The 16,916-nt window shown below is 33.4% G+C and overlaps 2 protein-coding genes across 3 annotated transcripts; both read right to left on the bottom strand.

Annotated features, from left to right (window-relative positions):
• Window positions 1-578: 578 nt before the first annotated feature.
• Window positions 579-3,611, bottom strand: LOC115970818 (probable U6 snRNA-associated Sm-like protein LSm4). The gene is made up of 8 exons (XM_031090437.1): window positions 3,437-3,611; window positions 3,134-3,173; window positions 2,768-2,809; window positions 2,539-2,637; window positions 2,334-2,411; window positions 1,712-1,751; window positions 1,306-1,473; window positions 579-873 (listed from the first exon to the last, which is right to left on the bottom strand). The coding sequence occupies exons 2-8, from the start codon at window positions 3,134-3,136 to the stop codon at window positions 851-853; spliced, it is 453 nt and encodes a 150-aa protein (XP_030946297.1). The 5' UTR covers window positions 3,137-3,173; window positions 3,437-3,611; the 3' UTR covers window positions 579-850.
• A 1,581-nt stretch (window positions 3,612-5,192) lies between these two features.
• LOC115971645 (DNA mismatch repair protein PMS1) lies at window positions 5,193-16,021 on the bottom strand. Of its 2 annotated transcripts, XM_031091641.1 has the most exons (11): window positions 15,585-16,020; window positions 14,418-14,741; window positions 13,004-14,191; window positions 11,764-12,035; window positions 11,549-11,675; window positions 10,388-10,456; window positions 10,139-10,212; window positions 8,748-8,813; window positions 6,419-6,522; window positions 6,045-6,226; window positions 5,193-5,760 (listed from the first exon to the last, which is right to left on the bottom strand). In XM_031091641.1, exons 1-11 carry the CDS (start codon window positions 15,816-15,818, stop codon window positions 5,635-5,637), a joined length of 2,766 nt encoding a protein of 921 aa, XP_030947501.1. In that variant the 5' UTR covers window positions 15,819-16,020; the 3' UTR covers window positions 5,193-5,634. The 2 variants fall into 2 exon arrangements, with proteins under 2 accessions (XP_030947501.1, XP_030947502.1); XM_031091642.1 differs by lacking the exon at window positions 5,193-5,760 and having other exon boundaries at window positions 6,100-6,239; window positions 15,585-16,021.
• Between the last annotated feature and the right edge of the window lie 895 nt (window positions 16,022-16,916).

Below are 16,916 nucleotides of genomic sequence, written 5' to 3'. Positions count from 1 at the left end.
TTCCATTTTCGTTTTGGTACTTGAAGTTAAAAACATTTGTAATCTTGTTCTTCTGTGTATGCTCGTTAATTATTTATACGAATGGTAAAAGCTAAATAAGCTTGCAATCTTTATAGTTGGGCCATTTGATATACACCATATCATATTTAACAATACAGGTCAATAAAAATTTAATCTTTAGCTCATTTATAAACAGAAAAATCAGCTTAAAAAAAAAGAAGAGAATACGTTGTTGTTTTGACTGGAGAATGAAGCATAAGCTAAGGGTCAATCCTAAACGTTGCTGATTTAGTTTTTACAATATATTTCTCTCGGTAAAAACCGAAATTAATCCCCTCTTATTTAGCAGGCAAAAGTAACCTTTCATTCTCCAATCACATCACGCAGATCCGTTGTCTCCGAGACAAATAGAGAAGACAGAATACATATATAATATCCAGATTACGGAACCTGCAAACCAACATCATCAATTTCCATATCCCTGCCTTCATTAGGTAATCAAAATCAATCATGCTCTGATTGAATTCAACCCTAACAACAAGGAAAACACATGAATTACAACCACCAAGATAGGTCCAAGGGAATATAACAATCTCACCTGTATTTAATATTATAACTTGAATCATTGAGATTTTCAATAAAAGAAAAAGAAAAAACATACAGTACAAGCTTCTCATTATGTTTTGCGACACTATGCAATAGCTACTCAACATTTACTATTCCAACTGAATAAACCTAACAGGGAAACAGTGGCTAACCACTCAAACAACGCAAATATAAAGTTTGGACACCGATGCCTTTAAAAGTAGCAAAGCCGCCATTAGATGAATGTTTCACACCATAAAATGAATCAGCCACGACCGCGCCCTGCACCTGTCACCAAAAGGAAAAACATTAATGACTTCTTATGGTGTATAAATTCACCAGCATTAAGTTGAACATATACCATGAACAAACCCAAAAAAAAATGATAGCACATGCTGCTTCCAACAATACATAGCAATTTTTATTTAATAGTATTGAAAGTTCTAACCAGGGATGGAAATGCTTCAGAAAGAGCACGTACATTTAATATCTAAGTTCTTTTACTTTGATAGTTCTAACCAGAGATTGCAATGCTACAGAAAGGGCAAGTGCAATCAATATCTAAGTTCTTTTACTAGGTGACAACAAACACTTGTAATCTACCATTCTTCTGGCCATACTTAATAGGATAGAATCCATCATATGCAAATTTTCTTTCCATGTAACAGGTATAGAAATCACCAAGCAATATATATATATATTTTTCTTAGAAAAGTTTACCTCTGCTTCCGCCAGCCTTTCCTCCAGATCCACCTCTACCTCGGCCTCCACCCATACCCTTAGCACCTCCATCATCCAAGCCACGCCCAATTCCTTTCGGTTGGCGTCCACCAGGACCATCCTCCCTACCTCGTCCTCGTCCACGACCAACACCAGGTGGCTTCCTATCTGCAAAACGCAATTGACCAAATAAGAACCTATATTAAAAGCAATTTTCACTTTTCTGAATTAACAAAGCTTTATTTTACCCACGTTTTTAGAAATTCAGGTGCTTCTTTCAAAACATATTTTTTTTTGCTGAATTCTTTGGAAAAAAAAATATTGACCTAAAACTAATCTCCTCATTCTTAGAAGCGAGTTTCAAAATAAATAACCTAGTCTTATTTGATGAAAGAGTTAAGAATACCTGAACGGCTCTTAGTTTCTTCTTGAACCTTATCGATCACCTGAAATACAAAGGAACCAATATAGATTAATGAAATATGCCACTAAAACAATGAAAGTAAATAAAAAAAGAACAAAGGCATATGGTGATAGAAACTATGGCATTCGGATTTTAAAAAATGTCATCCAACTGACTGTTACATCAGTTCAATTTCAAAACAATGTGTTGCATGCAGATCTTGATCTAATCAGAAAAGATTTTTTAAAGACAAAAGTACCAATGCATCAATAAAAGTGACTATGAAGCCAAATTAGAAAGGCATGCATCTTTATTTTCAGTAAGTAGAAGAACTTATCAAATGCAATTAGCTTTAAAGAAAAATATGGGGGGAGGGGGGGCTTTAGAACACTACAAAGCAATGATAGCACCTTCCAAAAAGCATAATGCAAAACTCTATTCCTTAATTAATGCTACCAGACAACATGACTAACTAACAATACAAATATCATAGACAATAGATCAAATTAAGTCTCTTGATGGACTAGAGATGCATGAATATATGAAAAGAGCATGACACAAAAAATACATAGATGAGTACATCACTTTAATATGAGCAGATTATTAAGAATTCTTCTAACCATACCTCATCAGGAACTCTAAGATACTTGATTGTATTCCCACGGATGTAGCATTCAGGCATTCGCCAAAACCTATCTCCATCCTACATCACAATTCCCAATCACATTCAATCAAAAAATTAGTAAGTAAGAAAAAACACACTTCAAAGAACAAAAGCGAAGTGAATTAAACAAAAAAAAAAGGGTCAAAAGAAAGGAAAAAATTATTACTTTAGAGGTGCAGATGACTTCCCGGAGATGAATGTTCATCCAAGTATCACAATTGACCAAATGCCCGTTGTAGGTCTCACCATTTTTCAGTTCGACCAACTGTTAAAACGCACAATAACTTCAAGTTACGAATCACTAACCATAACAAAATATCTAAAAGCATTACAAAGTATAAATCCATGTCCATTCACAATGAATAATATTTTCAATATAGAGATGAAACTCTTACCATTGGGTGCCCTTGGGCACTCTTAAGTAGAGAAAGCGGAAGCTGTAACCCAAAAAAGAAAAAAAAAAAAAGTGATTAGCAAAAATTAAAATTAAAAAAATAGTGGAAAAATACAACTAGGAGCATTAATTCTAATATGTTGCATTACTTAGTCGAAATCAGTACAAGTATTTAGCTTATTTCAGTTCAGAATTTTCAAATATTGTTTTTTTTTTTTTGGTTAAGCTAGCTATAAAAATAAAATAAAAACCCCATAAAAACAATGGAAAAAAAAAAATCAAATCTTTTCTAGTATTTGGGGTTTTCGTTCGTTTTCTCGGCAACCAAACTGGAAGTAAAATTTTTGAGGTTCAGAAAGTAACGTACCATATTTTGGGGCACAGAAACTCAAGACAACACAAAGAACCTGCAACAAAGTCTTAGTCAAAATCTAAGGAAAACCCTCCAAGGGGGGGAAAAAACACCAAAAGTAACTGAACAAATTTAAGAATTTTTATTAGATCGAGCAAGCTATGCTAAAGAAATAGGATTTAAATTAAAAATAATAAAATCTTTAACGTGCATAGAGAGAGAGAGAGAGAGAGAGAGAGTTGGTAAAGAAGAAGGAAATCGTAAATAAAACAATATAGGTTTGAATTCAGGCTATAAGCTAAGCGAAACGGAGATTACCTGTTGTTTAAGATTAAGAAGAGGCTTCGATTTCGACTTGAAACAAGAAAATCGTATATCAATGAATTTTGATTGCGAATGTGAATGTGAATGATAATAATATATATATATATAGTGATCCACCGGGTTTTTGTTTGCTACCTCTCTCTCTCTCTCTCTCTCTCTCTCTCTCTCTCTGTATCTAACTGTAAAACAAAACTACGACTAGGACTACTAGGACTAGGAGTTTTTTTTTTTTTTTTGATAAGTAATTGCGAGGTTGTTTTTAAATACTGACGTGGTACCCTGTTTTTTTAGGTTGTCCGATTAAATTGAACTATAAAATTAAATATCAATCTTTTTTTTTTTAATGAAAAAATATCAATCTTTATAAGTTCTCTCTCTCTCACTGTTTTATTTATTTATTTATTTATTTTATTTCTGGCGTGTTTATACTTTTTTTTAATAAAGAAAAATAAATAACCTGAAAATTGAGGTCATATTTTTTTTTTTAAAGAAACACATTATTGCAATCGAGTTACAGAATGAGTAATGCTATAGACAGAAATTATTTTATAACATTTTTACAAACTGCTGATGTGATTTTAATAATTTTCAAATAATCACTAATAAACATAAATATAATGTTAGTGGTTGATCCATATTAAAACTAATAAGAATTTGTCACATCAATAATTTGTAAAAATGTTGTAAAATAGTTTATAACTGTAACATTGCACTTACAAAAGAGTAATTAGTGTATTGGGCAAAGAAAATTAGGTTTCTTGATCATAAATTTATTTTCGTTTTAGTTTTGGACATAACTTTTTTTTAATGATACATAGTTAATAAATCTACATCATGTATCACAATAAATACTTTTAAAAAAAAAATGTAAAGACGTCTTTAATAAAGTCTTAGACTAGTGAAAATAATGGCTCATGTAATAACTAACACTAATTGGGTAATTGATATGAAAATTATTTAAGTAGCTAATGGATATAGAAATTGGTAACCAGTAGACGTCCAATGGTCTCGTTTCCTTTTAGTGTCGTGATGTGAATTTATTTATTTATTACTCTTTTTTTTTTTCCCATGACAAGAACTGAACAACACTATTACACCACAAGACTTTTGGCATGATCCATTATGGTATTGATTTTACTAGAAACAGCATGATGTGCTTGACTGTGTAAAACTTGATAATTGTTTTTACTTAAAAAATTGTAAATAAGAATTACATAGTACTTTTTTATTATTATTAAGATTCGGTTAATGTATGCTTTTAAGATACACATAAATCACCAATTTTAAGAAACTTTTTTTTTTCTTTTTTCTTTTTTTTATGAAAAATCGAAAAAGGCTATCAAAAAATTCAATAATTTTTTCATAAAAAATTTTCTAAAATAATTTTACTAATGTATGCCCTAAAAATATATGTTAGTAAAACCCTTATTATTATTATTATTATTATTATTCAATAATTACAGTAGAGGAGGAAGAAAGGCACACCAAAAGGTGCTAATTGAACTACAGCCTACAAAGCTCTCGGCAGTAATGTAACCGTAGGAATTTAAAAACATCATATTCTTACATCCTTTATACAACAAAAGAACAAATTTATTTAGTAAGAATTGAAACCATTAAGAGGATAAGCATTTAACTTACTCAGTTTGAAATGGTTAAAATTTAAGCTGGAGCAATATATTCTTAATAAATTCTTACACACGAGATCAAGAATGTAAACCCTCATGCAGAAACCGAGCCTGTCCGAACCTACTCTACCATTTGCAGTTCTCTTTCTATTCCATCCATTAGAATTAAATCAGTACATGATTCTCAAAAAAATAAAATAAATAAAAAATAAAATAAAAAATCAGTACATATACAAGCCCTTAAACCCACTAGAAAGTTTTTATCAAGTTTTACAGCTATTAAGCTGTCCGAGTAACTGCTGCACCATTTCGATGATGGAAGGAACTATCCCTTACACACAGCATAAAATCAAATGCCAAAATCAAGGACCAAAAGTCCATGTAGTTTGAGAGACAGAGAGAAGACCCAGAACCAGAAGCCTACACCAATACACACACACACACACACATTAAGTACCTGTACATAGCCACATAGTTGAATGGGGACTTTTTACATGGATTTCTTAGTTCATACAAAATAAGTTAGATAAACCACAGGCCCGTTTATAGTCATGTAAAGATCTGTTAACAGTCCACATTTTTTCCTTCTGATCTTTTGTGAATGGATGTCAGGTCAGTCAAATGACGCATGGTTGGCCTACCATGCGGGCAATTCCAAGGAGATTTCAGGTCTGCCAAATGCTTGAGTATCTGAAGCCATCAAGTAAATCAGTAATGTAACACTTATGCTTCTCTCTAATATGTATAATGATATATTCTTTATCCAATATAATTGAAAGTGCAGAGAATGATGTCAGAAAAATTACAAGAACTAACTGCAAAATAGGACTCATAAGCTCAGGAAATTATGAAGTTTGAAAGCAACGAAATGCATAGATTCTCGTTGTGTAAGAAATTCAGCAGTAAAAGGGTCATGCTTCACGCATGGACATGGAAAGGGTCAAGGGCAATTCAAAGTAATCTTGGGTTATTACCTTCTGCATCTCATTTCTGTCAAGCGCATCTCCAATCATAATAGATGATCTGCATGCACGTGATGCCAGCATTGCACGAACTCTGCTTGGGCAAACAGAGTCAAAAGTATCCATTTTGTAACTCCCAATCATTGAGCATTCCCCTTCACTATCAGCTAGAGTAGAAATCAGGTCCTTGACATCTGCTCAAAGAAACTGTAAATGGTAAATGTCTTTTGCACTCTGTTTCATCAAAATGCAAGAACTTTTAACAAAGACATATTTGTGATAGTGTTGCACAAGGCATAGCAACATATTCCTATATGGTCATTACATTCAAAATACGGTCTATACAGTAGAATATCAGGGGGAAAAAATCTGAAAGCAACAACTACCTTCGACTCCAAAAGTAATGTTTTTACTGAATGGGACAGCTTTCAATTTAAAATGCTGCCCAGGTGGAGCATGTGGATCCTCTTCCAGAGTGAAGCCATTTTTCCTGAAATTGGAACTCATATTACCATCAGAAAAAAAAAGAGTATTAAGAAATTATATATATATATACACACACACACCCAAATATGTAAATGGATGAGGACAATGCAAGACTCCGGGAAAAAAGATTAAAAATGAACAAATTCTAGTGATTCCACCAGCAGAATCTCTATGTATCATCATTGTAAACTTGAACACTGATTTGTGATTCATTAACAATTATAATATCATGCAATAATTTAGGGTCATAACTTTTTTTGTTACAATGAATAGGGTGAAAGTGTTCAGCATGTGTGCTTATGTAGGCTTTGCTCATCTGGGAACGTCTAAATTTGGGTATGACTACGTGTGTGCGTGTATGAGGTATGCTTAAAGAAGGATATTTCTAAAAGAAAGTAAATCTGAGAATGCAAAGAGGTTGAGATCAACATTAAAAAAAAAAAAAAAAAAATTTAAGAAAAAAAAAACACACACACACACACACACACACAACAACAACAACAACAAACAAATGAAAAAAGGCTTACAAATTAAAAAACTAATGCGTCTAAATTAGGGTAAAATATCATTTTCGTCCCTAAACTTTCACAAAAGTTTATTTTTCGTCCCTAAACTTTCAAGAGTTCTTTTTTCGTCCCCAAACTTTGCAAATCGTTCTACTTTACATTTATGTGTTGCCTAATGGAATGCTAACATGGTATTTGACTTAGATCAAACCATTTTGTTATAAAAATTATGGACAGGTGGCATGCATTTATTGGCACGTGTGAAAAACAGCTACGTATTGATGCCAACTGGGTTTGCCAGGGAGATGAGTGTTTTTCAGTTCTCATTTGGCAGATGAGAAAATGAAAGAAAATAATGTATAGTAAGTTATTTCAGGTTCAGTTGAGTTCTTCCACAGTTTGAAATCCAAAGCACTTCACTGTGAAACGTTTAAGTTTCATGAGTTTACTTTATTTCCTTTCATTTTCCTTTAACTTTTCTAGGCAACCAAACAGAATGTTAAGAATTTTCAAGTTCACAAAAACTTAAAATCTGAATAACAGTGAAGGTGGAGAATCTGGCCATATTTCAACAATTTGTATGCCAGAAATCTTTCAGATTTGCTAGATTTCAACAAAATAACCAACTGAGAGGAGAGAGAGCCAGGTTCGGATTGGGGACTTTCAATTCTGAAGTTTAATAATGAAAATCTTCAAAGTAAACAATGTAATTTAAAATGTCATGTGTGATTTGGTTGAGGAATTTATTCACTCACAACACAAACAAAACTCCATCACCAACCCAACCCCTACTCTCTCTCTCTCTCTCTCTCTCTCTACCGCTTTCAACGTTTTCTCCACCAGATTTCAAGATGTGTGCTTTTGTGCCTTCAATCTCTACAGATATACCCCAAATACCCACTTGTTTTGATTTTTTTTTTTTCCTTATTTTTGACTTTTTCTTCGATTTCTATAAAAGGGATTTCTGGGGTTAGTGAACAGACTTTAGTCTTTATAAAGAGAGAGAGAGAGAGAGAGAGAGAGAGAGAGTAAGCATCATAGAACAGCTAATGGGTAAAAAGAGAAAGTGAGCAATGGTGATATTTAGCAACGAAGAACTAAAAGTGAGATGAGTGGGTATTATTGTTTTCCATGTGTGCCAATAAATGCATGCCATGTGTCCATAATTTTTTCAAACAAAATGGTTTGGTCTAAGTCAAATGTCATGTCAACATTCCGTTAGGCCACTGAGGATATAAACTAATGGACAGACTGAAGGATGTAAAGTAGAACATTTTGTAAAGTTTTAAGGAAGAAATATGAAAATTTGAAAATTTCGGGACAGAAAACAAACTTTTGTGAAAGTTTAGGGACGAAAATGATATTTTACCCCAAAATTTATTTAGAGCTTGAATTTGACTGAACCCAAGGTCCTGCAAAGTCAACGACATCAACCTCCCATTTAACCCTATTTTTGATGGTCACTTCCCCATGAGCAACCATTCTTCCTCGGCAATTCAATCGCACTCCAACAGCTAAGTTTGTTCTAATTCTAACATGCACTCATAGCATGTTTGGTAAACATAATTGTTATGTGGTGTGATGCCCAGAGGTTCAAACGAAGTCAAACAAAGTTATTTACTTTTGGTAATTCACCTGTAAATTAACAGCTTCAGAAATGACCAAAATATAAATAATGAATAGACAAATATAACAAACAAAACAGAAGCAGATGAGGTAGTACCTAATTACGTCAATGTGCATTGAAGCAACCACCTCTTCTTCAGTAGATAACTCCAACCTCAATGGCCTGTCCATATAATATTTGGAAGCAAAGGTTTATAATTCAATCTCTAGCAGATGCAGAAATAGTGTAAGCATATCAATAATAACAAAATGCCTAGACAACCACTAAACACAACCAATTTAAATTAAAAAGCTTACTCAAAAGTTCAAACCTCACTTGGAGAATACTAAAATGACCATAACCCAACCCAGCCCCCATGACAGAGAAGCTAAATGCAGAGCTGAGTGGCAGATATATTTGAATGTCATTTGAATTCCTAAGGCTCTAGCAGCTCCCAAATGTATAAAATCTATTCATATCTAAATTCCGCAACTACAGAAGCAGAAGAGATTCTTATCCTATGCCAACAACTTCAGAGAATGGATGGAAAAGTCTCCAGTAGCTGACATATTTGTCGAAGTACAGTTCAGACAATGGCATTCCATAAAAGGGTTTGACATACACGTCAAAGTACAGCTCAGCTATCTGGAGAAGCTACACCCAGAGGAAAAGAGTACAAGGTGGTTGGCATTACCAAATTGTGATAACTTTGACCCTGAACATCCAATCCTCTAGTTAGCAATACATCTGATTTAATCGGTAAATTTTTCCTATAGATGATCCTAATCTTGCACACCATGTTCATACCCTATGTTGATTACTTATGACAAACCCAGCAATCTAGACACATAAAAGCATAAGTGCTAGTGTGTGTGCATACCCATTAGGGTGTATGCTAGTAGTTGGAGGCTTGGGAGGAGCTGTAGACCTAGATATCTTGGATTACCCAATACACAATTTTGGTAGATGGGGTCGTATATCCGTGGTTTACTCCCTAGGGGTGGGTCCAAAGGGCCCTACCTTGGTGAGGTTCCATGTCATAAAAATTAAAAAAATCTTTTGTGTGCAGGTGTGCACAAGCATGCATAGAAGGCTAAGATAATTGTCTTCAAAAATCAATTTGTAATACAATCATAACTTCTGCTTTAGCATCAAACAATGAAAATTTAACTTGAAACTAAAAAATAGGTACTATAATTAATATTGAATTCTGCATGTAGCACAATAAAAGTAGACGTGCAATAAAAAATTCTAAACTCAGATAGATAAGAAAAGAAAAATAATAGAAAAGCAACCTCTAAAGAAAAAGACCCATCTATTGAATCAGATAAAGCACTCCAAATGTCACAAAAAATACTGTATCTTAGAAGAGAAGTTCTCAACACGCTTTTAGCAAACATGTACAGAGTGCTTATCCTCTATTTGTTATCACTGTTTACATAAATCATTATACATTCTGAGTAGAAGCAAATCAAATAAGAACAAAATAATGAAATCCAACTTCTCACCGGAGCAAAGGCTGTTGGTTAAAAATGGTTGATTGAGAAAGACGCTCAAAATTGTATTTCTCATCAGCAGCATGCTGAAAATTCAGAAAATTTTATTAAAAAAAAAAAATCAATTGAAAATGTCTGCAACTGGAACACAGAAATTGAAGTAAAGAATCATTTAGAAGAATTTATTGTTCAATAAAAAAGGGAAAAAAAAAACCTTTTAGATATTAAGGGAAAAAGATTCACAAGAATATATAATATTACCTGATCCACGATAAATAAATCTTGATCCAACTTCCCAATTATAAAACCAAGGTTGAATTGCCCAATCACCTATAAAATAGAAGCAAAGGTTGGTCAGTACTAATTAATCATAATCAGAATGTACATAAGGTTGGGTAGGGATGGGTTAAAAACAGCCCAGCCTGATATGGATCCACTAATAAGGGACAAAAATTGATTTTTGAAAAACTTAAAAATAATTCATCACTGATACTAGGTTGGATAAGCAAAGAAACCAAAACCAAACCTAATGTGTCTATTTCAGGTGAATCAGAACATGTATCTATTCAAGTGATTTTTTGTTTTTGTTTTTTCGGTCCACTTGTATTAGTAAAATTAATCTAATTTATGAATGTGTAAATAATTATAAGGCTAAAATGCAAAACTGACCTTCTAACTTTCTTTAGATTTCATTTCAGTCCTCTAACTTTACTTTCATTCATTTTAGCCCTCTAAGTTTCAAATTTATTCAATTAAGGTTTTTTCATTAACTTTTATTAAAAAAATTTGAAAAAAAAAATCTGGGAAATATTTTTCAATCATTAATTGAATTTTTTTAATTTTAAAAATTTGAAGAAAAATTTATAAAATTGAAAACTTAACCACAACATATAACAAAAGTTGATGGAAAATCCTTAATTGAATAAACTTAAAAGTTAGAGAACTGAAATAAACAAAAACAAAGCTAGAGAACTAAAATGAAATTTGAAGAAACTTAGAGGGTCAGTTTTACATTTTATTCTAATTATAAACAATGTGTTGGGGGACCACAATTTGACTCCCTACAATCACTCTAAAAACAAGCTCGCGTAGTATGATGTCAAAACCCATAAAAGATTTGAGTGTGTCTTCCTCATCATCAATTGGTTTTGAGATGGAATGACACAGCTTACAGTTTGACAAATGGTATCAGAGTCAAGGTCATGGGTTCGAGTCACAGGAGTATCATTGTAAGGGAGGGATTATTGGGAGGACCACAATTTGACTCCCTACAACCACTCTAAAAACAAGCCTGCAACAGGCTTGCGTGATGTGATATCGAAGCCCATAAAAGATTTGAGTGTGTCTTCCTCATCACCAATTGGTTTTGAGGTGAAATGGCACAGCTCACAGTCTAACATAGTGAATAACGAATATGGCAACCTTCATTCTACCAAAGTCCTCCTTTCTGAATAGTTTTTCCAACTCTGTAGTAGCTGCAGCTAAAGCCTTTGCCTTTCGTTCCTCATTATCAGGTTGAGCAAGGTCCAGAGTTGCAGCGTCATAGCACCTATAGTGATCATAACAAAATAATCCAGTTAAAACATAGCACAGTCATATCTTTTCCTTCTTCAAATGGAATTTACTGTGATATAAACCTTTTCATCTTTGCTCTTCCATCTTTATGACCACTAGATTGTAAAATAGACAGCCTCTGCTGCCGCTTTGTCTTCAACCCTTGAAAACTAAATTGCAAGGTGGAACACAACTCTAGATCAGCAGGTGACTTTGGAGCATCTAATATGGATATAGAAGAACGTGACGGAGACGCAACAGAAGGATCTTGTAATTTATTTTCGAGATCCTTGCTAGATGACGCAATTGGTGCCATGGTAGAAGAAGGCACTGTTTTCTCTTGACCCTCTGGTTCCTGAAATGAACTAGTTACTCAGAAGCAGAAAATCTTGTCAATGGTTGGTCAGGTCATCTGATGCTTACAATACTGCCAACTTTAAATTTGTAAAATGGATCTATATAAAAGCTGAGAAGTAAATAATCAAGCTCTTAGGAAGAATGTTTTAAAAACAGCATGCATTCTTATTCATAGCAGTGAGAGAGAAAATGAAAGCTGTGGGCTTAGCTTAATTTTGGGGGAAACGTTTAACATGCATTGGTAGCAAAGTGTAAACAGTTATCACGACATCCATGTTTTAGTGGTTACAATTAACGCTAATATATAACCTCTTCAATTCTGTTACATTTAATTGTTTGACAAAAGAATACCCAACAAAATTTCAAGATTCTTGGTCAAGAGGTTATGATCAAACGTCTTATGCTGATTATCTATCCATCAAAAACATTACAAGCCAAGCTTATTAAAAAACTGACTGAGTTTCACCATTCAAGGTTTTCAATGGTGAGAGCAACTTTAGCCTTTAAAGACATTTCAACTTCTTTTTTTTATATTCCTTCTTTTTGTTCTTTAACATCTTTGTTCATCATTTCTACAGACAAGCTTCTCAAACTTATGGATAATGTTTTCAAATACCTCATACACAGTTGTAAAATCACTCAAAAGTTATCAACATATTATAAATAAAGCCCATTATGTCACAAGTTATAGCAAAAAAATTGTACACTTACATTACTGTAGATTTTTAATTTTGAAATAAAGAATATTTCTATCCTCATACTGGCTGCTGAAAGGATACAATATTGATATATATATATATATATATATAAATCGGTAAATTACAAGCACACCTAGTGGGTATTGAACCCACAACTTCATCCTCTATCTTGCTCTTACAAGGGAAGGAGCTACCATTTGAGCTAGATCTCATTGGCAAGATTGAAATAAAAAATATAAGAGCATGTATAGAGCATAGACATACACACCTTTCCAGGTTCTCCATCTTTACGATTGCCTCTAGAAGAAAGTGGAATTCTAAATTTATTTAAAATCGTATCTGCTCTAAGATACTTGGAAGGCTCATTCTTGTTCACCACAGCAGAATTATCAACCAGGTCATGACTCGCTGGGGATCTTGAAACAGCAGCATGCCTTTCAGAATCATCATTCTTCAAATGACAAGAAAGGGTTTCATTTCTAAGGATAGGCAGTTCAGATAATGTTGTACTAATGCTTTCATGCTTTCTTTTATTGACAGTTACAAATTTTTTAAGTGATGATTGGACATAGCTTGAACGACCACATGAATCTGTATTAGCAGCAATTCCATTCTCATCCCCTCGTGAAGGGGACGAAGCAATTTGATCAGTTGCAACACTGTTGAGGTGACCAGTAAATTTCCTACTGCTATCGGCCTTTTTAGTGCCATGTACTCTAAGAGTGAAATCTTTCTCCATGAATTTGCCATTATTGGTGTGGATTGATCCTTCTTGATCATGCACTAGCTGCTGAGCATTTTCAACTGTTTTGAGAGGAATTCCATCCTCTGTAACATGCTCCTCAATAACTTCTAGATCACTGCCATCTGGAGATAATTGTTTCAACATATGAGATTTCTCATGTGGAGAGCACAATTCAGAGGAATCTGCTTCCTTAGTGCACTCCTCAACTTTATTAACAGGATAAAAAGCATAACTTGGGGAATATATCTTCTGTAAACCCTCCCTTAGGGCAGACAATATGGAGCTTTCATCAGAAAGAAATATTTTCCTTTTATCAGGAGTTACATTAACATCGCATTCTCTTGTTGGAATAGTGAAGTTCATGATTGCAATTGGATACTGCCGGGAGTTTGCACCTTTATATAATTCATTCACCAGCTTACCGACTTTAGGCATATCCACTGGTCGACCATTAACAAAAAAGAATTGTCTGTCTCCCAAGTTGCGTCCACTACCATGTCCAAACCTGGAAAGGAAGCCATCAACTTTGCAACTGTCTGATATAAATATATTCATAGGCTCTAAGCAGTTGAAGATGTTCATGCCAAACACTGTAATGATGTTATCTTTAAGAGAACCAGTTCCTTGTGTTTTAAGTACCACAGACTTCGCATTTTTCCCAGTTGTGTTGGTGCAGACTAACCGAACTCCTTTTGCAATTAAGGCGTAGGCCTGAAAATTTAAAGAAGAAAAAATGATGATGATAATGAAAATAAAAACTGAAGAAAATCTGAGTTTTTCGGCTTTCCATACACACACACACACATATAGCATATAGATCTTTTAGCCAAATTCAAATAACTAATTAGTTCACTGGCAGGTTAACATTAAGATTGCACTCAAAGGATTATACAACACCCAAATAATTGAAGTTATGACACAGAAAAGAGAAGCTCACATTCAATAATGAAATAAGCTTTCCATATTCCTTGCGAATGTTGCGACTAAATTCTTTGCTTCTCACAGGTAAATTGGAGAACAACTTCTTAACAGTGACCGTGGTACCAATTTGGCGTGCTGTTTTCTTTTCAGCTACCAGTAAACCTGAATGGTCATAAGTTAAATGTGTAGCAACTGACTCATTCTTTGTCCTAGTCTCAACAGTCAGATTCCCCAAAGCACAAAGTGAACTCAATGCCTCCCCTCTGAAGCCAAACGTGGTCAGTGACTGGAGATCAGGAAAATCCAATAATTTCGACGTATGATGCTTAAGTGCAAGAACCTGCAACAAATTTTTTTTTTATAATAAATCAATAATTATATGCTACCTCATGCAATGAACTAATGACAGATACAATAAGCAGTATCAAAATTAAAAAAGGACATAATGAATACTTTTCCTTCAAATTGATTTAATGAGAACAAGCAGTCAAGCACAAAGTTCAACAACTAATACTACACAATTTTATAAAGGACATAACGAACCCAGTAACAATTGAAGTATGAAAATCTATAATTACATCCAACTCCAACACTCTATACTTCACAGTATGTACATATCAAACTCAAGTAAAGTAAGCTATTTTGAACTAAAGCAAGCTACATTGAATATAAGTTACAAGGTAAGATTTGCAAAATATTAATATTTTACAAATAACTATTTAAATTGGTACTGTTTTAAAACTATTTGGGAATCTAGCATTTTTTCCCTTTCTAAATTGTGTTTTCAAAGCATGTTGAAATTTTTGTTTTTAAAACTCGATTTTATTTGTTGAAATCGGGTTTTCAAAACACAACCTCACCCTCAATCTTACTCTTACAAAAAAAAGGAAATGTCATTTTAGTTAAAGCTCATTAGCACTTGAAATTGCAAACAAAATCTCTTATAGTTAAGATATATTCATTTCCATCAAATGAAAATAGTTTCCACTAATATAGCGTAGTAGTCTCCTAAACTCCCTCCCAAACACTCTGAATTCGCGAACTGTAAATCAGAAAACGCAGTGAACATAACCCTAATCCAAAACGACACAACAGAGCCACAATCGCATCAGTCAGTATTTCAATTCACATATATAATGAGAAATCATGCATTTATTAGCGAAGAAAATTAGGGTTACGTTACCTTGAAGTTGCTGGGGGAAATGCCGCAGCCATTGTCGATGACCTGGAAGTAGTCCTGGCCGTAGTCTTTGAGAGAGATCTCGATGCTGGTGGCGCCGGCGTCGAGGCTGTTCTCGACGAGTTCCTTCACGGCCGACGAGAGGTCAATGATCACTTGGCCGGCACAGATTCTGTGAACCACACCTTTGTTTATGGGTTTGATAGCGGTTGGAGATGGAGAATCAGCTGCTTCCATTGAAGCCCCTTGTTTCGGACCAACTTTCACATTGGTTTGGGGACTGTGAATTCAAAGTTACTGGGCAGCAAAACCATGGGTCTCAATTTGTACTTTTGTCACACAGAGAGTGATAGAGAGAGAGAGAGAGAGAAACCCTAGCAGGATTGTAATGTACGAATTTTGCCGCCAAAACTGAAGGGAAAGTGAGTCGGTATATAAAGGGTATGCTGAAATGAACCGGTTATATAGAAATCCGTTGGCTTAAATTTATGAAGGCTTAATTAATGTTTGGTTACTCTTCATTTTCACTTTTTGGTTTTTTTTTTCTTTAATTTTGAATGTAGAAAAAAAAAACTTATTTACAGATTTGACTTATATGGGAACTTGTTTTGAATATTTAATTATGAAATGCTAATGAGTACTCTTAGAGTACTGGTTAATAATCCAATTAAATAAAATTTTTATGAAAAAAAAAAAATTAATGTTTTGACAACTTTTTTCATTTTTCATAAAAATAATGTCAAAACTTTTCTAAAATAAATTGTTAACGAGGACACTCTTAGCATGACCCTACATAATTTACCTATAAAATGCTTACTTCTCCGGATTGACTAATGTTCCTTATTTTAGGAAGAATTTTTTTTTTTTTTTTTTTTTTTTTTCACTTGCATAGGTCACTTCAATTACTTAAGTCTGAGTTGAGGGGACTTAATAGTTGGTGGGTCCCACTAGTTTTTAAAAAATTAACAAAAATGTCATTCTACTTGTTTTCATTGGAAATGCATATTTATTTTTTTGTATTCAAATTCAAATTTAGAATATTAAAAATGAAAACTGAATATAGATTTTCAAACCAAACCAATTTTTTATGTTGTAAGTCTTACAAAAGACTGAAAATTAATATAGAAAACACCTACTTATTTTCTCAAACCAAACACCCTCTTATTAGCTAATTTTTCAATAACTTTGGATTTAAAATAGTTATTTTCAACTCAAAATTGTTTTCCCTATTTTTAAGTAAGTGCACTAAAATGGACCAAACTAGATCGAAGATTAATTGAAGTAAATGATACATTTATGTGGCTTAACAGGAATATAACAAAAATAAATACTATG

The sequence above is a fragment of the Quercus lobata genome, chromosome 12, assembly GCF_001633185.2.
Source record: "Quercus lobata isolate SW786 chromosome 12, ValleyOak3.0 Primary Assembly, whole genome shotgun sequence".
Taxonomy (NCBI): domain Eukaryota; kingdom Viridiplantae; phylum Streptophyta; class Magnoliopsida; order Fagales; family Fagaceae; genus Quercus; species Quercus lobata.
Note: the sequence above shows the minus strand (reverse complement) of the source record. Positions and strands in the feature narration are given on the sequence as shown.

Coding starts and splice junctions, on each gene's coding strand:
- LOC115970818 (XM_031090437.1), bottom strand. Junction 2,412..2,538: donor AAGTCATCTGCACCTCTAAA/GTAATAATTTTT, acceptor ATTGTGATGTAG/GATGGAGATAGGTTTTGGCG. Junction 1,474..1,711: donor AGAAACTAAGAGCCGTTCAG/GTATTCTTAACT, acceptor TGCGTTTTGCAG/ATAGGAAGCCACCTGGTGTT.
- LOC115971645 (XM_031091641.1), bottom strand. CDS start 15,818: ATGGAAGCAGCTGATTCTCCATCTCCAACCGCTATCAAACCCATAAAC. Junction 11,676..11,763: donor GGAAGAGCAAAGATGAAAAG/GTTTATATCACA, acceptor TGATCACTATAG/GTGCTATGACGCTGCAACTC. Junction 6,523..8,747: donor ATGCACATTGACGTAATTAG/GTACTACCTCAT, acceptor TTCCAATTTCAG/GAAAAATGGCTTCACTCTGG.